This window comes from Ahaetulla prasina, chromosome 2 (genome assembly GCF_028640845.1).
Source record: "Ahaetulla prasina isolate Xishuangbanna chromosome 2, ASM2864084v1, whole genome shotgun sequence".
Classification (NCBI taxonomy): Eukaryota; Metazoa; Chordata; class Lepidosauria; order Squamata; family Colubridae; genus Ahaetulla; species Ahaetulla prasina.
In genome coordinates this window covers 156,707,890-156,734,778 of record NC_080540.1, presented here as the reverse complement: position 1 = coordinate 156,734,778, position 26,889 = coordinate 156,707,890, and the positions used below count along the sequence as shown (strand labels likewise).

The window sequence follows — 26,889 nt, the reverse complement described above, 5'->3', positions numbered from 1 at the left end:
ACTGACCTGTCGCTGGACAGGCGCATGAGAAAACCCATTGTCTTTCCTCTTTTACCTTAGAAGGAACATTCTTCTTTGTGTACATGTCAGTGCGGAGTCCAAAGTTTTGCATATCCGGTGGCTTCTCCTTGCTCTTGTCTGGGAAGTTTAACATCTGCTGGGAAGCTGTGGTTTGCTTTGAAGAGAGATGAACAAGCTTCATGTGATGTAAAGAAAGCCCGACTCTCAAGACCTCTGAAGTGCTATTTGAAAGATCACTACCACCTATAAGGAGAACAAGCAGGCATCCACCTCTAGCTCTCATTTGGTGGGGCCAAGCTACAGCACAGCATATGTCAATTTTAGGCCCACCCAGACGCGTTGGAATTTCTGGCATTTCATCCGTGACAGCATCTCTCTTATTTGGGTCTTCGGTGACCCATTACTGGGTCTGCAACGATGAACATACAGCAGTGCAGCCTATCAGGAAATTACAGGCAATGAACTACAAAGGGAGAGATGGGACAATTCCATTCCTGCTCATCCTTAAAAATTCAGCAGATTGACCTGACTCGGTTTCTGGCTGCACGGAGTTCCACAATTTTCCAGAGGGAAGTATCCAGGTGTCATTCCTCTCTGGACTCCCACAAACACCAGCCTCCGCTGGGAATTCTCTTACCAGCTCCGGTTTCCCTTTCACTGTCTCTGTGACAAGTTCTTCAATCTCTTTGCCCTTTCGTCCAGTCTTGGTATCGCTATCACTCTGACGACCCTGAAGCGTAAGCAAAATTCTGTCCTGTTGCCCTCTCCCATTTATATTAATATTTTCAACTGGGAAAGCAAAGTTAATAAGATGTCCAGCATGCACAAACATGTGATTTCCTCCAGGATGAAAATTCCTTCGGATACTTCCTTAGCAACTTTCAGACATTTTATTTTCTGAAGGACATTTTCCCCTTTGATTTTTCTCATTTAACATAGCTTCTGGTTTACTTTTATCAGATGTTTTAAATGTCGATATATTCTCAGCGGAGGTCTATATATTTCTTTTAACATGCATTGCGGGCCATTCGTTCTTAATTATAGCTAAGGAAATTCTAAACATGCAGATAAATTTTAAAAAATGACGTGTATTTAAATTTCTTCTCCGTGCAGCTGGATACTACCTGGGGTGTTTTGGGCTGTAGTGGCACCAGTCCTGAAGGAGTGTCAGCCAGAACATGGAAATGAGAAGTAGGTGGTGGGCCCATCGGTGTTGGTCGACTCTCAGCATCTACTTGGTAATTGATGAGTCCCCACTGTTCTAGGAAGGCATGGACTCTGCAACCGAGGAAAACAAAAAAGGAAACTTTAGCTCTAATCAGATCTGTGACAAAAGAGCTATGGATTAATCCAGGATGAAATCCAGCAGGTTCTGGAGAACTGGTAGCGGAAATTTTGAGCAATTCGGAGAACCGGCAAATACTACCTCTGGCTGGCCCCAGAGTGGGGTGGGAATGGAGATTTTGCAATATCCTTCCCCCAGGAGTGGGGAGGGAATGGGGATTTTGCAGTATCCTTCCCCTGCCATGCTACGCCCACAGAACCGGTAGTAAAAAATTTTCACCACTGGATTAATCTTAAACTCTGCTCATCAACCATCTGAGAACATGTTTTTTAAAAATAAAGTTTTATTAAGTCTTATAAAGAACAAAAAATTAGAACAAATTAACACGAATAAAAACGGCAGAAAAAAAGAGAAACAAGTGCAGAAAGAAAGAAAAATAGAAAAAAAGAATTTTTCAATTTCCTTCACAGCAAATATAAGTACAATTACAAAATTCTCTCTTATTCTAGGATTACAAAAAAGCTCACTCTTTTCTGTTGTTGTTGTTTTTTTCCATATCAAAACCACAAATCGTAAGTCTATTTTTTCCCTTTTATGCAAGAACATCAAGAAGGGGTTTCCAGGCATCCATAAATATATTGTTTTCTCTCTAAGCAAAGAAATTAATTTAGCCATCTCTGCAAGTTCATCTTTTCCAACCATTCCTCCAAATCCCCACAACACCTTGTGGGCATGACTGAACTTTTCTACTTTCAAGCATATAGTAGTCTTGCTGCAGTATATATAAAAACAAAGTTCCATGATTTTTTCCTTGTTGCTTATCCCTTAGGCCCAGGTCTCTGGTTTCAATTGTATTTTAATTTTTAAAATCTTCTGAATGTATGTGTTTTTAGCCAAAACTATTAGATCACATGAGAATGAGGGTTGTGTTAAGCTCAAGAAGATGCACCACCCACGCTTTCTTTCTCAGTAGATCAGAAAATCATATTTAGCCCATTTTATGGTAAAGTGATCATTAAGACAGAAGATCAAAAATGCATGTGCCAAATCGTAAAATAAAAGTGGACCGCTGCAAACTGTTTACTGGGCTTCTGGAGGCTCAGCTAACATACCTCATGATGGCACAGACATCACCAGCCAGGTTCCGACGACATGCAGTGGAAGTCAGGTATTCCTGAGGATTGAGCCGGTACGTGTCAATCATGAAATTGCGGTAAGCCAAGTAGCTAGAGCATGAAACAAACAAAAAGGACAAGAAAACTACTTTCAACTCAAGTCCATTTCACTTTGTAAAAGTCTTCCCACATTAGTTCCATTAGTCCTCTTACTAAACGCCTCTAAAGGCCAGTGCAGAACCTTTCCTGTCTGTCTGTGTGTATATTTCTGACAGTTAGAACAATTAATCAGTGGAACAACTTGCCTCCAGAAGTTGTGAATGCTCCAACACTGGAAGTTTTTAAGAAGAGGTTGGCCAACCATTTGTCTGAAGTGGTGTAGGCCTAGGCAGGGGGTTGGACTAGAAGACCTCCAAGGTCCCTTCCTACTCTGTTACTTGTATGGACTCCTACAACACTGAAGGTGAAAATTGTCCTCAGACTCTCACCCTGGCAGAAGAAAATTGCTGCCACATTTGCTATCCTGATAGAGATACCAGAGCACATAAGAGCACTCTTACATTTCTGGCGTCTTTGACTTGTTCTTGCCGTTGAAAAACTCAGGAAGGGCTCTCCTCTCAATGGCGTGGACACTGTGGAAGAAACACGGGAAAAATATTAAGAACAGGTGGGGAGGGATGGAGGAACTCAGGGACGAAAAGCTCACATTCCAGCACCTGTTGTAGTCAAACCAGGCAGCGTAACTGGGGATGATAATGTGATGGGTCTGCTCGGTCACATTGTCTTCATGCAGGTCAGGGTTCTTGGTCTGCTCTCCTTTGTTCCCAGCGTTATTCTCCTCTTCATCCTGAAACCAGAATTCTCTTCAGTAGGCGATGGGCACGCTTGTGACGTTCTAACGACTGTTATCTTCAATTTTTATGAGAGGAGCTGGGATCTTGGAACAACTTGGAACACAGCAATCCAAACCTGAAACTCTCAGTGCAAGTCTTAATTCCCATACATTACAGACACAGTTTGAGAAATGATGGGAGGCTGGTGTACAGAAAAAAAAATTGCTAAGCAATGAGATATAGAAATCCAGGGAGATTTGCCATATGAGAGCACGAAGACACAAAGGTTACTATGGGTGGTGTTACAGGTCTCCAAGGAAATGATTGTCAATATGAGGAGGCACCGGTATAACTGAATTGGGGTCACTTCTAATGGGATCAAACTAAGAAAAGCAGAAAGGGGAGGAGCATATGGGGGTGGGGTGGGGGGAAACAGTAGAAGTAAACATAGCAAAAGGTATACTGAATCTTCTTTTACTGATTACAGAAAGCCCTTAATTACCATTTGTTCAGCGACCCTTCAAAATTACAGCAGCACTGAATAAATGGTATTTACACCTGGTTCTCAAAGTTATAGCTGTTGCAATAGTCCTGGAGTCAGGTGATCAAAATCCAGGCACTTGGCAGTCCGCCCACATTTACAAGCGCAGGAGTGCTTCAACTCCGCTCACCCTATTGCCCTCCATCTCTGCCAGGCACCCCAGTGCAAAGTCCCAGCCGCCCCAGCCATGCTTAGCGGACCTTCACTCTCTCTCTCTCGCTGCTGGCTGTGCCAGGCTTTCTTCCTGATGCCACTTCGCACCATTCTCCAAATAGCCTGCACCATTCTCAGGATGCTTTGGAAAGTCCTCTGAAAAGTTTCTGAGGCCTTTTGAAGCCTAATGAGAAAGAATAGAATAGAATAGAATAGAATAGAATAGAATAGAATAGAATAGAATAGAATAGAATAGAATAGAATTTTTATTGGCCAAGTGTGATTGGACACACAAGGAATGTGTCTTGGTGCTCCTCCAGATCACATATGCTGTTCTTGCGATGCTTTGGAAGGCCTCAGAAATATTCTGAAATATCACAAGAACAGCATGCGCTGTTTAGAGAACAGTGGGTGTTACTTGGAGAATGGCGCAGGTAGCCTGGGGAAGCAGGCCTAGTGCAGCCAAGCAGTTGCCTGGCTGCACCAGCAGTGAGCTCTCTCAGCAGTGAGAGGAAAGATGGTTAATGTCAGCTAGGCATGGCAGGGTGGCTGGGGCTTTGCACTATGGTGCTAAGGTGGCTGCCCAGAGACAGGGTTGAGGTGATACTCCTTGGCAGTAGCAGCACTAGGGCTGAAGTGGAGGCCTGGGGATGGTGATAGCTGTTGTGGCCCACCAGACTCGGACGATGAAGAGGTTGGACCAGTCCTTGGGCCAGTCCTGGAGTCTGGGGAAGGCTCTGATGGATGCTCTGCATCCGGAAGCAGAGACAGAGCCTGTCGTGTCCCACTCCTCCGCTGACGGCCGGGTCAGGGAAATCCGAATCAGGCATGCCTCTGCAGCTCTGCCAAAGTCCTAGCAAAGTCCTCAAGGCAGGCAGGAGACCAGGAAGTGACTTCAGCAAGATATGTTTAGACTTTGCCTGACTCAGAGAATGCCCGAAAGCAGATCCTTTATATAGGCCATGGGGTGTGGCTCCATGACTCAGCACTTATCCAGGCCTGCCCCTCCCTTCCTTCTGTTGACGCCGCCTATCAATTCTCCTGAAGCGAGGGTCACTCCAGTCTGCAACTGTTGGTAATTGACTTTCCTCAGGTTCACATGCTGTGGGGGAGGGGGAGGGGTCTAGTTGCTCCGTTTGCCTGGGCATGGAGCCAGGGCTGGGGGCTGGAGGCGCTTCTTCCTCCTCAGCCTGTCTGGGCATGGAGCCAGGGCTGGGGCCGGGAGGCATGCTAGGACATTCCTCAGCGTTCGGAAGCAGATAAGACGGGGCCGGCTGCAGGGAAAGCGGACGAGGCACAACAGAGCCAGGGACATCCAACATTTCCCAGCTGCCGTTGGAGATAAAATGGGGAAGAATAACAGGGGCCTGTTCCAGATGCGTGTATGCACACAGCTGCCAGGAGAGGAGAACAACTGAGGAACAGGGGCCAACTCGGGAAGAAAGGCACACGTGAACACTGAATGGCCTCTCCCTGGCTGGGGAATAAATAGAAGCAAAGGGGGAGCGGTGGTTGCAGAAGACAACAGTTCGTATTTCTTTGCTTATCGTGGTTCGTGCTTCGATAATTAATTGCCAGGAATTAATTTACACCTTTGTTACTGGGAGCTCTCGGCCTGGCAATTATCCAAGGACTAATAAGGTCTGTTATTGCCTGGACTTTTCTGTGTGTGAATGCCATGAATTCACAGTAGTTAAATAAAGAGGGGTTTTTTTGGGACAAGGACTCCGTTTCTTGGTTCTGCTAGGGCTGGGTCAGAACAATAGCCATCTGAGACTGCTGAAGGTCCCAGGGCTCCGTTTCAACCACAGTTGCTGCTGCTGCTGCTGCTGCTAAGGAGTGCTGCTGTGCAGGGTGAGCAAAAGGGCAAAGATAAAGGGAGAGACAAGTGGGGGAGGGGAGGTGAAAAGGAGACAGAAGAGGCAGCCCCTTACCTTTCTGAGGCTCAAGGCTGGGAGGGACCAAGCCAGGAATGGCTTGGATTGGGGTAGGTCCTTTCCGAATGACCAATGAAATTGGATTGCCATCACTAAGAAATGCGATCGTGTGGCATTGTGCTTTCTGACCACTTCACTGAGATCGAAATTCCTGTCCCAATTAGCATTGCAATTCAAGGACTACCTGTAAATGGTCATTTTTGTTCCCTTAGCACCAGTTTATCCTTCCCAACCTGCCCCTGCGTGAAGAGTAGGGCTGTTCTTTAAGGTATAACAAGAGGCAATAGACAGAATGCAGCATCTGATTCACCTTGCCTGCCGCCTCCATGTTCTCATCCTCTGGTTCATCTAGGAAACAAGAAGAGCAAGCATCCCAAATCAGAAATAAAAACCTCTACATTATCCATTTGCTCTTCCACAGCTATCCGGAGAATCGTCAAAAACGAAGCCGTATTTAGCAAAGGTAAAAGAATAAAAACATCTGAACGGCCATACAGCAGCATTCCCCAATGGCATATATGTACAAATTGAAGAAGCTTGCCAAGTAACACAAATGGGAGCCACCTTCCTTAAAATCTATTTCTACATCCTTCTTGTAGACCTTTTCAAATTTATTGTGTCACTTGGGAGACTGATATTGAGAAAAACAAGTCTCAAGCTCTTTTAGGCTTACACAATTAACAGGTGATTTTCTAGATTCTGGCCAAAAAGCCTACAGCTTGCTTATATACTCTGATGGTTTACTGAAATTATACAGATTCATCATTCCAACTTTTTATTTTATTTTATTTGCAACCCAGTCTGCTGGTATGATTCCAGACATACTCCCCCTCAGCATGGTTGAAAGAAGCAGTCCCCTTAAGAATTTGTTTTGCCTGGCTTAAAAACTGCCGAAGACAGTCTGTCCCAAATAAATGTTCCAACATCTGTTATTCTCCCACATAACAGTAAATTTTAAATGAATGTAAATCCCAGCATGGAACACACACAAAACGACAAACAGCCATTAGTACAGCACTTCAACACTTCCCATTCATTCAATCCAACACTCAAGAAATACTTAATGATTAACACCGGTGTGTGTGTGTGTGTGTGTGTGTGTGTGTGTGCGCGTGCGCAGCCCATACAATTATTCTTGCCAACATTCTGGGAAGTTGTTTGACCTTGCCTTCTTCCGATGCTAGTACCCTACTTAAGGCAGAAATAGCCTGCCGCCTATTACACCATGCCAAAATGGCTCTCATTTACGATATTTAATTGATTTTGATTCTGCCTTGCTTTTAACGGCCTTGCTTTATTATTTTTTTCTCCTTTGTTATTTTTAACTGCTCTAAGTTGCTTTGAGCTATAAACTGTAGGTAGAAAGGCGGGGCAGAAATGTTTTTAGAAAAGTTATAGATAAAAAGGCCTGTGCTAAAATACTCAGCTTTTTCACATTATCAACCGAGAGTTGCAAATTCCCACTGAAACCAATCCCAGAAATAAGAGTATCATATCATGTAACATCCTGCTCTGACAGCTTAAAGGAAGCCGGACTGATTTTTATCATCTTATAGATCAGAGATCTCCAACCGTGGCCACTTTAAGACTTGTGGACTTCAACTCCCAGAATTCCTCCCTTTGCTGGCTGAGGGATTCTGGGAATTGAAGTCCACAAGTCTTAAAGTGGCCACGGTTGGAGACCCCTGTTATAGATAGTTCCTATCAGAGGATACGACACCTGTTCACAACTGATTGCTTGGAGGGGGGAGAAGGAATCTAATCTTCCTATTGCATAAATACTAGTCTATCAAAGACTAAGAGCATGTTCTTGCTCTTGTAGCAAAAGGATGATTACAAAATAAATAAAAGTATCCCTTACCCAAATCAGTCATGGTGCCGCCCTTCACAGGAGCCGATTCAGAATCTTTCTTCGTGTTGACTATGGAAGACAGAGGAAGGAAGGAAGATTTTATTCACAGAATCTCCCCAGGAATCGAACTGCAGGGCCAAGGAGATATACATCCTTCTTATGCTTGGCCTTAAAGCGAAGTGTAACATCAGTATGGTGTTTTTCTTCAACACGGGGATTAAAATTTGAAAGTGTTTGACATATCCAAGGGATGTTTTGGTTGTCTTAAATCTCTACATTGTTTAATGCAGGGGTCTCCAACCTTGGCAACTTTAAGACTTGTGGACTTGTGGACTTCAATTGCTGGCTGGGGAATTCTGGCAGTTGAAGTCCACAAGTCTTAAAGTTGCCAAGGTTGGACACCCCTGGTTTAATGCCTCTGTTTTTCAGTTGTTAACTTAGTAATGTGGTTATTAAGGGAAATCAGCTTCCCCACTCACATTGCTTGTCAGAAGGTCTCAAAAGGTGACCATGTGACCCTAGGACAACGCAACCATCATAAAGATGAATCACAATTTTGATCATATGACCATGGAGATGCTGCAGTGGTTGTAAGTGTGAAAAATGGTCATAGGTCCTTTTTCCCCAGGTCCGTTGTAACTTCGAATGGCTACTAAACGGGCTGTTGTAAATTAACTGTACAGTATGTGCACCTAAGGCTGTCCATCTTTCACCATCCAGTAAAGACCAGAGGTGTACTCACTAAAAGAAAAATAATATTCTACTCATCGCACTGATGTAACAATGGTAGTTTTTAAGGGAGCTATAATTGATAGAAGCCACCCCAAACATGACAAAGGGCCGTGGTTATGGAATTTATAAACAGCTTTAAATTCTGACCTGTTTTGGGCAGCGTGACCTCTTCAACATTAGGGACAGGAGAAGGTTCATCCATGTCTTTTGTGAGATCTTCTTGCTCTTCCTCACGGTGACCACGTTTAGATTTGGTGTAGGGTGTGGAAGGCCTGCAGATGGAAAGCAATAGCGTAGCAATAACACTGAGATTTATATACCGCTTCACGGTACTTTACAGCCCTCTCTAAGCGGTTTAGAGTGTCAGCATATTGCCCCCAACAATCTGGGTCCTCATTTTACCGACCTCAAAAGGATGGAAGGCAGAGTCAACCTCAAGCAAAAGGCAGAGATACAATAAACAACATTATTCAATCCTGGATACTACATCAAACTATAGTTAAATCATCATTGTTTCATATCAATAGAATAGATTCTATTGTGGCTTTCAAGTAAGGAAAGCTGAGTTGAAGATGTCCTATGAATGATTTCATGAAGTGGATCCACTGACTAGAATCGGCAATATTGTTGAAAACTGCTCCTGAAGTTGGCATGTTCAAAGGAAGGACTTCAAATAGAGAGGATACTCTATTCTTGGTTAATCCAAGCCAGCCTCTTGTAAGAAACTATGTTTGCCCTCAGGAATAGGACAGGAGGACAGGCTAATTTTTCTTAAGGAATGAGGCACTTTAAGAAATATGGTAGGAACTGGAGAGAGTTGCTTCATATCCATATAGTCAAGAAAAAACGTTTCTTTCTCCTCACCCTTTCTTGGCATTTTTCTTTTTTGCTTCTGGAGTAGGGGAAGGGGAAGGGGAACGTTTCCGCTTTTTATAATTTCCTCCCTTCTTATCCCTTCGGTCTGAATCAGGACTGTTAACCTGGAAAGAGAGAAGTCAACGCAATTTGCCAGCAGCCTTGAATTGTCTCCTTAAACCACATTAATAGTCTCTTGTGCTCATCACTGAACACTGTTTTAAATATCCAAAGGAAAATTAATAGAATCTCTTAAGAGCTAGGGCCATTTATCCTGTGATAAATGCTGAGCATGTTAATTTAGAAATACAAGTACCCTGCTGGGTTTGACCAATCTTTCTAATTCCTCACTTACTGTAAAAATTCCAACAGCTACTTGGACCAGACAGACTGCTCTTGACAATCTACTAAAATTGGTCTGTGTTCCAGCTGAAGGTCTCAGTGTACTTTTAGCATGGTAATCCCTGCCCCTTGCCCTTTCCAGAGATGGGAGAACTAATATTTTGGTCGAGCTTGTCCCTTCCTTTTTTAAAACATTCAGGCCAAATACCCTTAAGGACTAAAAGCTTTAGTAAAAAACACCACCACACACACCTCATCAGTGAGAGTCTTGGCAGAGATTTTTTTTCTCCTGGAGACAGGGCTCTTCTCATCATTGACCTCATAGTCTTCTTCATTCATCCATTCATTAAAAGTGTCTGTGTCTAGGATCCACTTTGCATGAACCTGGGGGCGAGGAGGAGAGAAGAGCGTCCCCAGGTGACTTGAACTGAAAAAGGTAAGAAGCTACTTCCCATTTCTGAATTAAAAAGTAGGAACTTGTTATTTTAGAAGTTCTTCGGTGACAATGCCACAGTGGTCCAACCCCAAAGTCCGTCCTATCACATTACCTTACGGGGTTTCTCTGGCGTGGGAGCATCCTCCACAGGGGCTTCAATTTCACTGGCTGGAATCCAAGTGTCATAGCTGTAAAAGAAAACACATAGTGAACAAAGAATCAATTCTAAAACCTCACTGCACACCACAATCACATCGGTTAAGTCATATATTTACATATGCTGCCTCACGAAAACAGGAAGGGAAAAATTAAGACTGGTACAATCAGTCTTTAATTATTTATTTTACATTTATAAGTAGTGGCTAAGAATAGAGGCAAGGATATAATCTAAAAACTACCCATATGCATTCCTATCCATAAACTAAGGTAGTTATAGAGGGCTGAGGCAAACCTGTCAGGATAGTAGCCCCAGTGAAGAAGAACTTGCTTGTCTCTCTTCATGATTGGACGAACCCATTCTTCTAAAAAAAAATAAAATTGGACTGATTATTAACAAGTATAAATTACACTTTATTTCACATGTATCAAATGTATCATTAAGTTGCTCTGAGGTTCTCATAAGAGTAATAGGGCAAATTCTCCAAAATGGGAATGAAGAACTATACCCATATGAACCGGATCCTGCATAGAAGTTATCTTCTGATTCCGTGCATTTGTATGTGTGTGTCTAATAGTCTAATGCATATTAAAATAAGTAAAAAAATAAAATAATAGCAAGGTATTACCATTCAGTGAAATAATGCTCCTTGAATTAACTGAAAATACCATATTTCAAGAGATGCCCACTTAATAGATACAGGGCCAGAGGTCAGTTCAACTCTATTCATTGCCAGTTACTATGAGAACATCTTTAGATAATATAAGACAACCTATTTGCATAAAAAATTAATTGTTTTTAAGCATCAAGAACTGCATTTCACAATCTTCCCTCCATACAGAGGACTGATCTTTATAATGATGCTGTTGCTCCCTATGCAGTCCCTACATGAAATGCTATTATTATTTGGTAGTTTAGATTCACTGTACTAGCCCTTTACAAGATAAAATCAGACAAATTCCACGTACCACCATAACGTTTACATAAAACAGATATGGACAGGAAAGGATATGAACAATAACTGAACAAAGGAAAATATGTAAATAAAAGCTAGAAGTAAATTCAAGATATAAGCCAGCAGGAAAAATATACAGTGTCCTTAAATCAGACATGGCTAACAACTAATAGGAGACAAAGCTAAACAACAACAACAATAAAAACAAAATACTCTGAGAAATGTACATTGTGGGATATGGAAAGAAAAAAAATGTAATGCATCTTAAACATTAAAGATATAGTAAGACTCAAAAGTAAGAGTTTAAATTTTAGTTTTAAAATTTCTACAATTTAGGTTACCTATCTTTATGGACAGGTGTTCCAAGGTCACTGCTGTTTTAAAATGGGATTTCTTTCATTACAATTGTACTTATTCCATTTACCCACAGTCAGTAGAAATAAAATTCTTGAAAACATTTTTAAAACATAGCGTAAAACCTCAATTTAACAGATTATTTATGGTCAGGGATCCCCATTAAATCCACAAGTACATAATCTACCTCAATGTATGTCAGTTGCATAATTACATGACTTATATAAATGGCATGATTTGCTGTAAAACCTCAATTTAAATCTTGATCCATCAAATAGAGGTGAAGTCAGAATAAAAAAATTGCCTATTGTATTCAAAGTCTGTTAAATTGAGGGTTTACTGTAGTATTACATTCCGTACTACTTGTTTAAAAGAGAAGCATAGTTGTATGTAAACAACCACTGTTTATAAACTATGCACAACCAATAACCACTGAGAAAGATATTTTAAACTCAAAACACTAATTGCTCTGGCCACAATCAGAGTGAAAATTTACCTTCTTCCAAGCTACCAGGAACAGGGAAGGCAATATGGGAGGCATTGCTCTTATCTTCAGTTATGGTACCCTATAAGGAAAAAAAAAAGTCATGGAAACATCAAGATTTAAACCATACAGGGGGAAATGATTTCTCAATGCCTTCAATGCTCCTTTTGATCGTGGTGTTGAAGTATGGTTCATACATCCAAAACCTGACAACCCTGCTTTCCATCATTTTAGGAAAGTCACTAAATAAAACAGATAATAATCTTAGAAAAGATTTAAAATCTTTACCCTTTGTTATTTACTAGTATGACAGAATTCATGCTCTTCATCCCTTCAGGAACCCTTTTATGCATTCCCCAGCTCATGGAACACTGCCCAGCTCTGATTTAGCCTATGAGTCATGTATAGCATTAACACTACTATATTGTTAATCAAGCAAAATTCTATGGGGTGGAATACTTCTTATTGTGAAATGCCTTTCCCAATCTTGAATGTTCACTGTTTGTCCCACTGACTCCTCTGAGGAACTATGCTGATGCAATACAGTCAACAGTGCATGCTCTGAGGTTGTTCAGCTACTGTTTTGAATTGTTATTGAACTGCAAACTTATGTACAAACTTAGGAATCGAAATGCCATAAGAACTAAACTAACTGCAAGTTTATAAAAGAACCTGACATATAGAAACATCTCATTTGTAAGATGTCATCCTAGGTAGAGGTAAAGGTTCTCCTCACACATATGTATTAGTTGCTCACGACTCTCCGTTTCAAAGCTGAAGAGCCAGCGCTGTCCGAAGACATCTCCGTGGTTATGTGGCTGGCATGACTCAACGCCAAAGGCGCACAGAACGCTGTTACCTTCCCACCGAAGGTGGTCCCTATTTTTCTACTAGCATTTTTAATGTGCTTTCGAACTACTAGGTTGGCAGAAGCGGGGACAAGTAACGGGAGCTCACCCCAGTACGCGGTACTAGGGATTCAAACCGCTGAACTGCTGACCTTTCGATCGACAAGCTCAGCATCTTAGCTACTGAGCCACCGCATCCCATGATGTCATCCTACTTTGCTGCTAATTATTTACTGTTTTCTAATACAATAATGTTGAACAATTGCAACTATAAAATAAATTGTTTTTCAGTCGCAGAAGGAAAAAATAATTAAGCGCTCTCTTTAAAGATTCAGCAGCAAAACAGTTGTACCTCACTCTATGAGTCAGCATTATTTCTTACTTTGAAGTACAACTGGAAACATCATGTTCTTTCATGTTTGTAAACAACAGGAAACTGCTGGTATTTTGGGACTTGAAATCCCATTATATATGCAAGATGCTCAGTTGGGCAAAGGTTGCAATGTATAACAAGAGGAATGGAAGGTGGTGAGGCCCAAGGTCTGCCATTCCCTCACTAAGCTGTTCTGATGTCTTGCCCACCTGATGTCGTTTGATAATGTCTTTCAGCTTGGCTTGCAATTTGGGGTCAATATCTGGATGCAGATAAATGTTAGGACGGGACAGACAATTGTTCTGAGAAAGAAAGAAAAAAAGAGCAAATTAGTGTTTTGTGTTAAAATAAAAGTGTTTACTAACTGGGATATTTTTTTAAAAAAGAGGCCACTTTACCTGTACCAGAGATTTTTCAATAGTCATGAACATCTCCACATTTCGGTCCATCCGTGAGGGATTCTGGAAATCAAAACGTCGCCTTTTGGGGCGGGAAAAACAGCTTTCAATAAAAAGCACAATTCATATTTTGTAAATAACCTATTTTACAAGTAGGCAGGATAGAGGCATTTCGCAAAGTCTGATGTCTGAGGCCACAGAGCAAACTTGCTATTACAGACCTTGATTCATCCTGGATAACAGACTGAACTTCTACATGAAGACTGTTCTTTCTATTCCTGAAGCAAATGAAAGTGTGCATCAGGCAATTCCAGTATCATAAAATACTCTCCTAAACAAAGCAGCCATAGACCCTCCCTACCCATTACTATCCGTGCCACAAGAATAACCCTGTTCAAACAAGATACATCTGCCAGGGTAGAGATAGCATTGTACTGAGGAGTTCGAAGTTCAAGTCCAACATTTCAATGGATGATTTTGAACAAATCACTTTTTCTCAGCCCAGCCTATCTCACAAATTAGTTTTTATCTTTTAATGTATTTATTTCACTAGGCTTAATCATCAAAAGGTTTCCCATTCCTGACATAAAGAATAAATTCCTTCTATCCATGATACGGTGTTGCCTAAATATATAGACCTGGCATCTATTACTGGCTGGATTTTAGCCTTTATAGGAGCTATGATGCTAAAGCTGGGGAAGAAGGAAGGTTGCTGTAATTTTTGAGACTCCTGTGATGACAGGAAGCACTGCGTGACAAGTTGCTGTTACTGAAGTATCGACTGCCTAATTGTGGCTCTCAATTACCTCATGAACTTCATGTTGGGGTTGGGATTGAAGGAGTTCTTAAGGGTTTTGATTTTAGGAGACTAAAACCTCCATGCCCTAAAGGTGATTTCATAGCTTCCACAGGATTGTCACAGGGAATTCTCTCTCTAACATACATGGGGAAGTACACACCTGATTTGATCTTTACTTTGGAACAGGAAATGAACTAATGGATCACTTCAGAGATAGGATCTGAAAATCTGGTGTACAACTTTTCTTTGCTAGATGGGGAGCATGTACCACACTTGGTTCTATTAGACCTCTTGTTCACCTTCAATGCCTGATACTTTTCTGGATCACCTGCAAGGGTGGAGAGTTGGGGACACTTTGTGCTGGTTCCAATCCTATCTTAGTGGGAGTTCAGTTCTAATCGTTGGTCATGGTTGGGGGGATCGGAACTCCCATCCCTGGGGACTCCAACATGGAGTACCGCAAAGCTTACTTCTTCCATCCATGGTTATTTAATATCTACATGAAACTACTGGTGGAGGTCATTTGACAGTTCAGGCTGAGTATCATCAATATGCAAATAATATATAGTTATGCATACATGCATACAGTTATACTTGGGCCAAGCCAAAGATGGCTCGGAAAAACTAAATCAGTGCCTAGAGGATCTAAAAGAAGCTCAGATTAACCCAGTCAATTTTGCCAACACATATCTGAGCAACTTAATAATACTGGCTACTATAGTCATTTCTGATGGAGTCATACTCCCCTTGCAGGGGTTAATTTATGACTTGGGTATTCTCCTGCAACCTGTTTTAACTGCAATTAGTGATGCCAGTTAATGCACCAATTGGCACTTCACTTGGACCAAGATGCTGTTGTAACAATCCCTGGTCATCACTCAATTGGATTAGTCAACATGCTTTATGTGGGGCTGCCCCCAAAGGTGACCTTGAAGCTACAGATTGTACAAACGTAAGCAGCTAGACTCCTGACAGAACAACCCTGCCAGGAAAGGATAAATCTTATCCTGAAGTCACTGCACTGAATGACAATTGGTTTCCAATTCCACTTCAAAATGGTGATCATTACTTTTATACTCTTTTCACCAGCATACATCAGGCACCACTTTGTAAAAATTTAATTTGCCTGTCTGATATAGTCATTAAGACAGGGGCTACTTCAGGTTCCCTTCCTCAAGAAATTAATGGGATATAAACCACACAGAGAGTAAAGATGGCCTTGGCAGGGAGAAGGAAGATCCACTACTAAGGTAAAAAGGAGATAAACATTGCTTAATAAGGAGGGAAGATTATGAAAGTATCTCAGACAGCCTACCCTACCCCCAAATTTATATGAAGACAAAAGAAGGATGGGAAACTCATTCAGATTTGCAAGATTCTGCTACTACAGTATATAGTCAATCTTAAGAAAAATAGTTTTAAGCCTACATGGTATCTATTTTTTGGTGTGTAGGGCTGTGGCACAGAAGCTTTCTGTGTGGCAGTTGCCACTTTGTGGAATACTCTTTTCCCATTGGTATAGAGAGCTCCATCCTTGCTAACATTTTGTAAACAGATCAAGGAGATCTTACTTCAGTGTGTGTACAACACTTAGTTTATTTGTTAAATTCTATGGGTGTCCATGGCATTTATTGATGATTTTTTTTAAAAAAAATCTTTTTTATTTTGCATGCTAGACTTTTATTAACTTTGACCTTGCCCTACCAAAGGAAGGGAGTGGGTTAGAAATACTATAAAGTAAATAACAGAAGATATTTAAGAGGTGTCATTAGGAAGACAAAATAAAGGATTTCAATTACAACCCAATATGCCAATAACCTCAACTTAGAAAAGGGAAAGGGAATGTAAAGCAATTATGCAACATTTTTAACACAGTTACAATAAATCTCTTCTTCTTAAATGTTAAAATTTCCCAAATATATCATTAATTTCTACTTGAAACAGGATCTTCTATAAAAACATAGATTGATATTATTTCATAACCAATAATGAGAATAGTAAATAGAAGGCTTACCATCCCTGGTCACTCTTGAATTTATAAGCTGCTGCAAGAATGTGACATAGTGCACCACCAGCTTTGAAATCTAAGAAGCATTTAATCTGTAACAGGCAGGGGAAGCAAAACAAGGAGTTAATTCAACTTCGTCTGTTCCAAAAAGTTCCCTTTCATTCTCCTTTCCCTTTCTCCCTTCAAAATTTCCATTCTTTTTCTTCTCTTCTGTCCCTTTCTATTGCCTTTTGCTCTTCAAACAAATGGGAGCATTTATTTCCCAAAGCTTAATTAACACAACTGAAAGGAAAATGTTCTGGAAGACCACATTAACCAAGGAGTCTAGAATTAATTTTATTTTCTTAATTGCCAGGCCCTGATTCTTCTCTGATTCTGATTAAAAAAAATAAAATAAAGCAATTCTGATTTGCACAAACTTGCACTTTGCAAATTGAATTTGCACAATGTTTTTCTTTCTTTCTTTTTGCTATGCCTAATCACTATGTGTTAGGAAGAAAAGAGAAGGTTCAGCTCAGATTCAAAAGTGACATCTGGTCTGTGCTGTAAATGTTGCTTCTTGAAAAGCCAGTTTCCTATAGTATTTTCACAACAATCTAAAAATTAAACTGCAAAGATGTAAAGGGAACTATAAAAGTACAGCAGAAATAATTTTTTAGCATCAAAATCTGCCAACCTTGATCAAAGTATCAAACAGTTCCGTTCTGTGTGTGAACACAATAATAGTGTATTTTTCTCTAAAAAGCAATGTTATATGAATGCAAGTAACATGACTGCATTAGAAGATATGTATTATGCCTGCCTTAGGAGCTATGCATTATGCTATTCCACAAAGAACTAACTACCATTAAAATGCACGGTTTGTGTCTGCAATCCCCATGAGGCTACGTAGAAAATCTCAGCACTGTTCCATAAATTATACAGAATATAACCCCAGAATTTTCCAAATTCTATTTCAAATTCTATTTTCAAATTCTATTTTTTACTTGTCATTTCGAATTACAAGTAAAATGTTGTCTGGTAATGTTTCCTTAATGTTTCCTAAGGCTTACATAAACAGCTCTATAGCATCAGTTTAAAAGGTTTGGTATAAACCCCTCCCCCCAATACTTATTTCCTATTTACAGGAATATTTTTTACATAAAGGTGGTCTTACATTCTGAAGATTCTAATGGATCTCTTAAGTCTTACATTATTAAGCTATCCAAGAGACTACTGCTCTGCTGAGTATTATCTTCCAAATTACTGATTATTGTTTTCTTAAAAAGTAAGACAACTTTGGCACTTACTGGCAACTTTGTGAGTGGTGCATTGCTGACATGCTTCCCAAATACTTCCTCTTGGAATTGCAGCAGCTGTACCACTAGGTTGGATAATGATTTATTGGTAGGGGGTTCTGCTTGAATATACTGTGGGGGAGAAACAAAAGAATTGAGACTTTAAGTAAATCCAAGCCAAGTTTTCCCAGTAGCTTCTCTTTTACAACCAAGCAGCTCCCAAAAAGCATCCCCCACCTTCAATTTTGGATTGAAACTACTAATAGTGAGTTAAGTCTTCATCTAAAGTAAGATTAGTACTCTCTTTCTTTATCTTAAAATAGAAAGGAAATAGAGAAAAGGGAACTTGGGATAATATAGGAAAATATTAAAACTAGATCCCATTTCACCTGCAAGGATTAAAAATTGGGAAGAAACAGTACTCCTTGAGATTTAGTTCTACATACAAAGCATCAGAATTTTCCTTTTTAGAATTTGTGGTCATAGTACACTTAGTATACTTTCTAAGAAATCTTAGTGGGGCCATTACAATGTTTAACGTTCTCAATAGAATTGTGGATATTGGTTATCAACAAAAGTATCTTTAACAAAAAAAAATGAAAAACCCCTATTACCTTATTGATCTCATTTTTTATTTAATTTAAACAGATCATAATTTTACAATATGGATAGTATGTACCATGGTTTGCTAGAAACTAATTTTATATAACATTATGTGGGATACAGCATTAATTTTTTTAAGGCCATTATTTTGGCCTCAGGTGGTGCTAGTGCCATTGATGTAAACTAGTTCATGTTACTCAATTTCATTTCTCAATAGATGGAGGATTTTTTTCACATATCAATTCTTAGAATTCCTGACATGAAAAAAACAGACACCCAGTGTCATATAAAAGTATATACATATTCTCCTTTTGCAATCCTTCATATATATCAATTACATATTAATTGTATAAATATATCCTCCAAGAACTGGAGGACCCTGATGCAAAATCTGGGAGTCACAGGAAGGGAAGTTTTTCTCTTCTGGTTTGTTAGTGGGAACAGCTTCTCCTAATATTGGAATACCAATGGATTAGGACTGATTAGCACAGTGCGGAGACATTGCAAATGCTGACAAATTGCCCATTATATTCCCCCTGCTTAAAATTCTACTTCTTAGTGGCCTTATCTATTATCCTACTAGTTTTTAAGGAAGTGTGTTAGTTAGGGAAACTGAGATGCCTGAGGAATTTTTTTTCCTCTTCCAAGAAAAAGGACATAGTTTTAATTTGGAAAATGGGAAAGAAAACAGGTACTGAATCTAACTAGACCAAAAACTAATTCCGTATATATTTATGTAGAATTTCATCCATGTTCAAATAAATTTATTCTGTTCAAGTATACGCTGGACTACAAATGTTAAAAAAGAAATGTATTTTAAGGAAACATCAGTTTTTAAAATAACATTGCTTATAGCAACTATACAGCACTGTTATATAACAGTGCACTATTGCATTATCCTTAACCAAGATCAAGGATCTGCAACTTTCCTTCCTAAGTAGAATATGGATATGCATGAAAGTCAGTCAGCCGACAGGAATATGTGTATATTGACAGGGAAAATGCCTAATTGGAATTTGCTTAGCAAAAATATTAGCTTCCAATTGTTGGACCGCCTATTACTAATTTTAGTAATTAAATCCTAAATCAGTTTAGGATACAAATGGGAAAGGAAATGGGCAAGAGATATAATTTTCCAGGAAAATGGTGAACTGTCAGGACACAAGTGGTCACTCTAAAAAAGCATTGCCTGATGATTCAGCCACTCTCCTTCTCTTTGAAGGTAAAAACCCGAGAACCAAGGTTGTGTGCTGCTTTTGCAGAAAGGCTGTAGTCACCAAAACAGAAGAGACCTAAGGATAAAGAACCACCGGGAGTATTTTCACCTGCCTCTTATTGAACTTAATAACATGACTCAGAGTCCCTCGCTCTATATACAGTTTATGGACACAGATGTATGGATATGTGTGTGTACATGTCTATAAAATGAATTCCATGGATTCTAACACTAGTGTTTTGGCTTTCACCTCCTTTCACCAGAATAGAATAGAATAGAATAGAATAGAATAGAATAGAATAGAATAGAATAGAATAGAATAGAATAGAATAGAATAGAATTTTATTGGCCAAGTGTGATTGGACACACAAGGAATTTGTCTTGGTGCATATGCTCTCAGTGTACATAAAAGAAAAGATACCTTCATCAAGGTACAACATTTACAACACAAATGATGGTCAATATATCAATATAAATCATAAGGATTGCCTTATATATAAATCATAGAGATTGAAAAGAAAACAGGAAAGGAGCAAATAATATGCAAAACTAGCACGAAAGAACAAAAGCAATAATTCCAGACTGTCTTCCTGACCAAGAATTCTCTTTGCAAGAAGGAGGCCCAGAGGTAAAACTTGTGAGCAAAAAGCACCGCCACCTTTTGCGAACAAGAATCCATTTAAAGAAATAAACAAAAGGGAAGGCTGAATATCCAAAAGGAGATTAAGGGAGGATTTAAAATAATTTCTCCTGGAAAAAATAAGAAACAAGCGCAGCCGCCCCATCCATCTCCGAAAGAAAGACGCTTTTCACGACCTGTAAGCCTTTGCAGGCCAAAAGGCCACCCTGACTGTAATTAGGAAAGGAATCCCTGAAGTCAATTATGGGTTGTTGCTTCTAAGAAGCCGAAAGTGTCAACGGGAAGGAAAGTTTCAATGGAAAGGAAGGGTCAGCATCCAGAGGACAATAGGGCAGCAGGTGGAAACCAGCCGATGCTAAAAGGTCAGTCCTCTAAAGTGCAAAACCAGTCTGGCATTGCAAACCACCAGACGTCGTTGCAAAAAGAAAAAAAGAAAAAAGGGAGGATCTGCTGTTCTATCGGGCCAGAGTCGATTCCAACGATCGATGATGCTTTTATTTTGGCTGAGCAAAGCGGGACGGAGCAGCAAAAGGGGGACTTTGGAAGAAGAGGGGCCGCGGTTTTAAAAGGACTCTCCGGGAATTGGGGTGGGGTCAACAGAAAAGCCATCATCTACGGGGAGGGAGAGAGGGGGGGGATCTCGCCCTCTCTTCGGGTCCTTCCCAATTTGGCAATGCCATCATCGCCACCCACCCACCCACCCCCGCCTCTTTCCTCTCCCCCCCCCCTCCCCCGAAGGTGCCCATCTTGCTGGGTGGTGGGGAAACACAGGAGAGGCGGTGGGTTATCTGCGGGGCATCTCGGCCCGGGAGAAGGAGGAAGAGGATGGCGAGCGGTTTTGCTTCAGCGACGGGAGGGGAATGGGTGGGAGAGAAGCGCCCTTTCCCTCCCCCGGGAGCTTCCAGAAGGTGTCGCCTAAAACGGCGGCGGGGAGGAGCACCGGCAGGCCCAGGCCTGGCTCAGGCCGGTACCTTCTTGTAGTTCTTGCCCAGCCAGACCCGCGTGCTGTCGAACTGACTAACGGTGTCCGAGGCCTCGTAGTACTTGACGTTGGGGCCGCCGTCCTTCTTCCGCACCGCCATTTTCCCAGCGCCGCCGGCCTGGGCCGCGCCGCTCTCTTCCCTTACCCGCCGCCACCGCGGTCGCACAGCGCTTCGCTGCGCCCTCTGCCGGCCGGCCGCGCCAGCGCTCTGCCCTGCCGACCACCACCACCATCACCACCCCGGAAGCAGCGGCCCCTGCCGGCGGAAAAAAAAAGGAGAAAGCCTGGCTCGCTTCGCCTCCTACTGGCCGAAGGCGGTCTTAACACGGGAGCGGAAGGCGGGAAATGCCTTTGCTGAAAGAAGAGCCTTCCTTCCAGCCCGTCGCTAATTTAATAAGAGGAACGTATTTGTTCTGTGTGTTTTTAATTCTAGGGCTGTGTGGGTGAGAGAGCGCTAAATCACGACGGTTTCCTTCAATTTAGCCTTTAATCGGCGACATTTGTATCGTCCTTGGCTTTCTTCCGACACTCCGCTTTAGAGCGGAAGGAAAGGCAGCCAACTCCCGTGCTTGAGCTGTGGCGACCGCGTTTGGAAGGGATCGCCGCCGAATTTCTGTTCCCACCTCAAGAAAGAAATACGGCGTTGGTTTTAGAAAACGACCGTGTGACAACCGACGGGAAGGAAAACCATAATCCCAAGTGTTTTAAGGATATCTTAAAAGATGATGAGCTGGAAATCGCTGTGGGGAAGCGATAATCCCAAGAAAACCTTGGCTGCGGTTGCAAAAAGGTCTCCTTGAGGGCGACGCAATCCGATTTGTGTAAAAACGCTGGTGTCAAGCCGTCTTCGTGAGACTTGGCGCCCAGATCCGTTTTGTTTTCACGAGCCTTCCCTGCCTTTTCTCATTTGAAAGCCTTGCGGGCAGGGTCTTGTGTAGAAAACATCACATTTTCCCCCCAAAAGTGTTTTAGCACCAAACGAACACGTCCTCCTTGATCGCTTATCTGCATCTCTTCAGGCTCAACTCCAAGAAATCGGGGTTTCCCTTGACCTGGTAGAAGGAATGGGGAAACCTTTTTAAGGGGACATCCTAAAAATGCGATCACCTCAGTTGTTCAGATCGTTTCCGTATATACCGTACCACGATTGGAAAGGCACTCTGTACACGCGCAGGAGCTCTTCTTGAGTACTAATGCACGCTTCCTAGACATGAATCAGTTGGGGAAGGGGGGGGGCAATTTCAAAGTCTTCTGCTAAAAGGAGACCAGAAAGAGGCTAGCCTGAGGAAGGGGAGAATAAGACGGCGGGGGAAAAGGTTAAAAGAGGGACCACTTGGGAGCAGGGGAGTGAAGTTCAAAAATGGAGTCCGTATTGCGACTACGCCAAACAGGCAGAAAAGCCATGCAGGCGAGAAGGAGATGAGCGCCAAGGCGTCGAGGGGAAAAAAGCAACAACCAAGCATCGGTGCTTTCTTTTGGCTGAGCACTGAGTGGGGCTGGCGGGAAAGCTTTTCGCTTTCCCACCTTTTCTTCTCCCGAAAAGAAGGATTTCTACCGCGGCGGTGTCTTCTTTCTTCCCCACTTTCTGAAAAGGGGGCGAAAAAAAAACCGAAACAAACAATCCAGCTTCTCGATGGATCTGTCTAGCTGAAGCTCCACGCAGCCCTGGCCCGAGAGTCACGGTGGCCGAGTGGTTAAGGCGTTGGACTCGAAATCCAATGGGGTTTCCCCGCACAGGTTCGAATCCTGTTCGTGACGACGATCTCGTTTTGATGGCCCGCGATCCCACCAGCTTTTGACGATCGCCTACTGGAAAAAGAAGGAGCCCTGTTGGAAAGCAATGGGGAAAAATTGCGTGGTGGGACGAGCGAGAGAGAGCGAACGACTGAGTCGCTCCGGCCTTCGAGCCAGTCCCTGTGAAAGGGAGCCCGATTTTGGGGGTGGGGGAGGGGTGGCGTGTTCCGGTTGAAGAAACAAAGGAGGACATGCGCTGACGGAGCTCGCGAGGTGGTGGATCACGCGCTTCGCAGGGCAGGCCAGGATCGTGTCAGTTCAGGCAGGGCGTGAGAGGGAAAGCCATATTACTGCGCCTCTCGTTTTCCTTTTTAACTCGGGAAGCCGGCTCGCTTGTGGGTGGCCTTTGGCGCTCATCTACGGCTAAGCTTGATTTTTGTCGTAGCTACAATTGCAGAAGGGAAAAGAAGAAAAAAAAGCAGGGAAGAGATCTCGGCAAACAACTTTGCCACATGCCAGGCGAAGAGTCTGAGCGTGACTTGCCCGTCTAGATATCAGGAGTTGAGCTCGTTTGTTAGCGCCTCTTTCCCTGTGTAGAAAATTTATTTATTTATTTATTTTATTAATTTATTTTTGTCAATCATATATATGATAACAGGCAAAAGTATAACCATAATTTGAATACATGAAAAGAGTAAGTAAAAAAAGGAATATTAGGACAGGGACGGTAGGCACGCAGGTGCATTTATGCACGCCCCTTACAGAATGGGGTGAGGTCAATAGTAGATAGTCTTTGGTTGAAGCTTTGGGGATTTTGGGAAGAGACCACAGAGTCAGGTAGTGCATTCCAGGCATTGACCACTCTTGTTACTGAAGTCATATTTTCTGCAATCAAATTTGGAGCGGTTTACCTTGAGTTATCTTCCATATTTTGTAAATAAATTCAGTAAAGCATCGACTTCTAATACACAGCATAGTTTTGTTTTTTTTAAAGGAATTGGCAACGGGATTTCAATGGACTAAAATAAGACTACTGCAAGATCCTTTTTGGGTGGTCCCCAAAGCTATTTTCACAGATCTGGACAATTCTGGCTGGCTTACAAAGGATTAATAATATCAAAAAAACAATATACGGCATGCACCATACTGGGGCAAATTAACTCCATTTATACACCCAGTTTGATGAGTTCACATAACATCTTAGCCAGTGGTGGGTTTCAAATTTTTTTACTACTGATTCTGAGGGTGTGGCTAGGTGGGTGTGGCAGGGGAAAGATACTGTAAAATCTCCATTCCCTCCACACTCCAGGGGAAGATTATTGCAAAATCCCCATTTCGGCTCCATCAGCTGGGACTCAGGAGGCAGAGAATAGATGGGGTCGAGGCCAGTCAGAATTTTTACTACCGGTTCGCCAAACTATTCAAAATTTCCGTTACCGGTTCTCCAGAACTGGTCAGAACCTGCTGAAACCCACGTCTGATTTTTGCCCATAACATCCTGAGAGTCTTCTGGGTGCAATTCAAGGTGTTGGTTGAACCTGCTGAAACCCACGTCTGATTTTTGCCCATAACATCCTGAGAGTCTTCTGGGTGCAATTCAAGGTGTATGCTCCATGGCATAGGACTGGATTATTTACGGGACCGCCTACTGCCACCGATAGCCTCCCATCGACCAGTGCGCTCCCAATAGGGAGGGTCTCCTCAGGGTGCCGTCGGCTAGGCAATGTTGGCTGGCGACCCTCAGCCCCCCTTCTCTGTGGGGGCTCCAACCCTCTGGAACGAGCTACCACCAGGGATCCGCCAACTCCCTGATCTCCGGACCTTTCGACGCGAGCTGAAAACGTTTTTATTCCATCGTGCAGGACTGGCCTAATGGTTTTTAAATGGGTTTTTTTTAATCGGATTTTAGAGTTTTTAGCCAATTCGAATATTTGTTTTTAAATCTGTTCTTAATTTTTGTATCTTGTTGTTTTTATCCTGGCTGTAAACTGCCCTGAGTCCTTCGGGAGAAGGGCGGTATAAAAATCAAATAAACCTAAACCTAAACCTTAAAAGGCCCTCTTAATGCCCTCGGGGTTGTAGAGGGAGAGAGGTGCTGTTTCCAGCCAAGAGTGACAACAGTTACTTTATGGTAAGGGTAACCCCATTGTAAGACGGGTGGCCAATCAATGCAATAAATAAATAAAGTTAATAAAGAATCAGAAGGCATGCCTCATGAGTCTCTTGTGAGGGGGATGTTTTATTGAGGGGATGGAAGCAAGTTGGCAAGTTTGATTCTGTGGGACAGGCAAAATTGGAGACATGTTGCCCTGCCAATCTCCGGGCTCTTGCCACTAAATTATACCTGCCAATGTGACAGAAGGAGGGAAGTTATTACTATTTGAATTTTATTTGAATTAGCTGCCCAAATCCAAGTTCAGAACACTGAAGGTATTTCTGGGTGAATATTGGGGTCAGGGAACTCGGGCATAGCGCGTTCATTTTTGCATCAGTTGAACATCACTCGGTTCCACCTGAAATACCATCGCCAGAAGATCCCTGCTGACTTTTGAGAACGATCTTGGAACAGCGCCTCACGATGGACAGCCTGAGATGTATTCTATGCTGAGAATATAAAGGAATTTCGTGTCTGCCCTCTGCTCGGGAGAGAAGCTGAAGAGCAGGCATTTGGAATTTAAAAATGGCAACCATCAGAAACTGGCTGAAGCCAAGAGTGGTGGCTTTGGGGAAAAGCTGCCTCAATGGAGAATGGCTCAATTTCTACTCCCTTGTATACTCGGAGTACGGTCTGCCTACTTGGCAGTGTGTACACCATGCCAAGCCTGACCCTAGGAAAAGTATTTCTTGTTTTGCTCTCTAGGAAGAGAAGGGAAATTTACGTTCCCAATTCCTGCACTGTTTTCCAACCTTGGAAAATGAAATGCTGTTTGCATTGGGCAAAGCTATTATTATACAGTACAGGCAGGTCAAGAGAGAAGATAAATTGAAGCTTTTATGTGGAGGGGGGGAGGGTCTGTGAATTGGGGACAGATCTTGCTCTTTGGACACATATGATAGCAATATTTGGGATGTCTTTTTGTGTGTGTCCTCAAATCAGTATTTACTCCTGGTAACTGCTTGAATTGGTCCCTGCAATTTTTCTCGGCAAGATTTCAGAAGTGGTTTGCCCTTGCCTTCTTCCTAGACACCTAAAGTCACTCAGCTGGTTCATACCAAATGAGAGACTAGAACTCCTTGTTTCCCATATTCTAGCCTGGTGCCTTAATCACTACACCAAACTTGGCTCGTTTGGAAAATCTACTTAAGGTATACAGTATTTAACATTGCTTTTTGGTTTTACATGCCACTACATGAGTTAAACCACCTGTGCCCTCCAGGTATTAATGAACTACAATTCCCAGCATTCATTGCCATTCATGGTTAATTACCCTATTGGGAGCTATAGTTCAGCAATACCTGAATACAAATGTGTTCAAATATTTCGGTGCTAAGCACAGGAAAGTAGCACAGCTACTATCTATAGCAGTTCATGGACCCAGGGTCACCGTCATCTCCTCCTGCTTTTGGGAACTGAAAATAATTATTTTCATTATTTTCTTTAGGCTCCATGTGGCTCCAGGGACATCTAAAGTAAAGGTGGAAGGCAGCTGTAACCTAGCAGTGATGAAGCAGCAGAAGTCATACTGGCAGAAAGGAAAGAGGAAAAGACTGGCACAATCTGAGGGCTCTGAAGCAGAGGAAGGCTGTGGAAAACAATGAAAGAAATCAGGGAGGTTTGCAGGTTGACCCAACTTGGCTGGGATGAAGGAAACAGAGTGCCAGCTTGGGAGATCTAGGGAAAGTTAGGTGAGGATTGGCTACAATGAATATTTGTGGGTAATTGAACAAGTTACTTATCATTTAGCTTTACCTATTTGATCTGCTGTGAAGTGTTTAATGACTAGCTACACATGTCACTG

General features: G+C 42.0%; 1 protein-coding gene and 1 non-coding gene across 8 annotated transcripts in view; one reads left to right on the top strand and one right to left on the bottom strand.

Annotated features, from left to right (window-relative positions):
• Positions 1-21,399, bottom strand: part of SMARCC2 (SWI/SNF related, matrix associated, actin dependent regulator of chromatin subfamily c member 2) — a 36,315-nt gene extending 14,916 nt beyond the window's left edge. For 3 of the 7 annotated variants that reach the window (XM_058170687.1, XM_058170686.1, XM_058170688.1), the window contains exons 1-19: positions 21,186-21,399; positions 17,768-17,887; positions 16,485-16,570; positions 13,672-13,753; positions 13,483-13,575; positions 12,065-12,134; positions 10,554-10,623; positions 10,215-10,290; positions 9,919-10,050; positions 9,334-9,449; positions 8,617-8,741; positions 7,747-7,806; positions 6,196-6,233; positions 3,138-3,268; positions 2,982-3,053; positions 2,419-2,532; positions 1,146-1,299; positions 659-751; positions 56-175 (exon numbers count right to left, since the gene is read on the bottom strand). In XM_058170687.1, coding sequence (XP_058026670.1) covers positions 56-175; positions 659-751; positions 1,146-1,299; positions 2,419-2,532; positions 2,982-3,053; positions 3,138-3,268; positions 6,196-6,233; positions 7,747-7,806; positions 8,617-8,741; positions 9,334-9,449; positions 9,919-10,050; positions 10,215-10,290; positions 10,554-10,623; positions 12,065-12,134; positions 13,483-13,575; positions 13,672-13,753; positions 16,485-16,570; positions 17,768-17,887; positions 21,186-21,296 — 1,863 coding nt within the window. In that variant the 5' untranslated portion in view covers positions 21,297-21,399. The remainder of the gene's footprint in view (positions 1-55; positions 176-658; positions 752-1,145; positions 1,300-2,418; positions 2,533-2,981; positions 3,054-3,137; positions 3,269-6,195; positions 6,234-7,746; positions 7,807-8,616; positions 8,742-9,333; positions 9,450-9,918; positions 10,051-10,214; positions 10,291-10,553; positions 10,624-12,064; positions 12,135-13,482; positions 13,576-13,671; positions 13,754-16,484; positions 16,571-17,767; positions 17,888-21,185) is intronic. The other 4 variants (XM_058170690.1, XM_058170691.1, XM_058170685.1 and 1 more) reach the window with 3 other exon arrangements.
• Positions 21,400-22,872: 1,473 nt separating this feature from the next.
• On the top strand, positions 22,873-22,954 carry TRNAS-CGA (transfer RNA serine (anticodon CGA)). The gene has a single exon. It is a non-coding gene; the product is annotated as a tRNA-Ser (tRNA).
• The last annotated feature ends 3,935 nt before the right edge of the window (positions 22,955-26,889 follow it).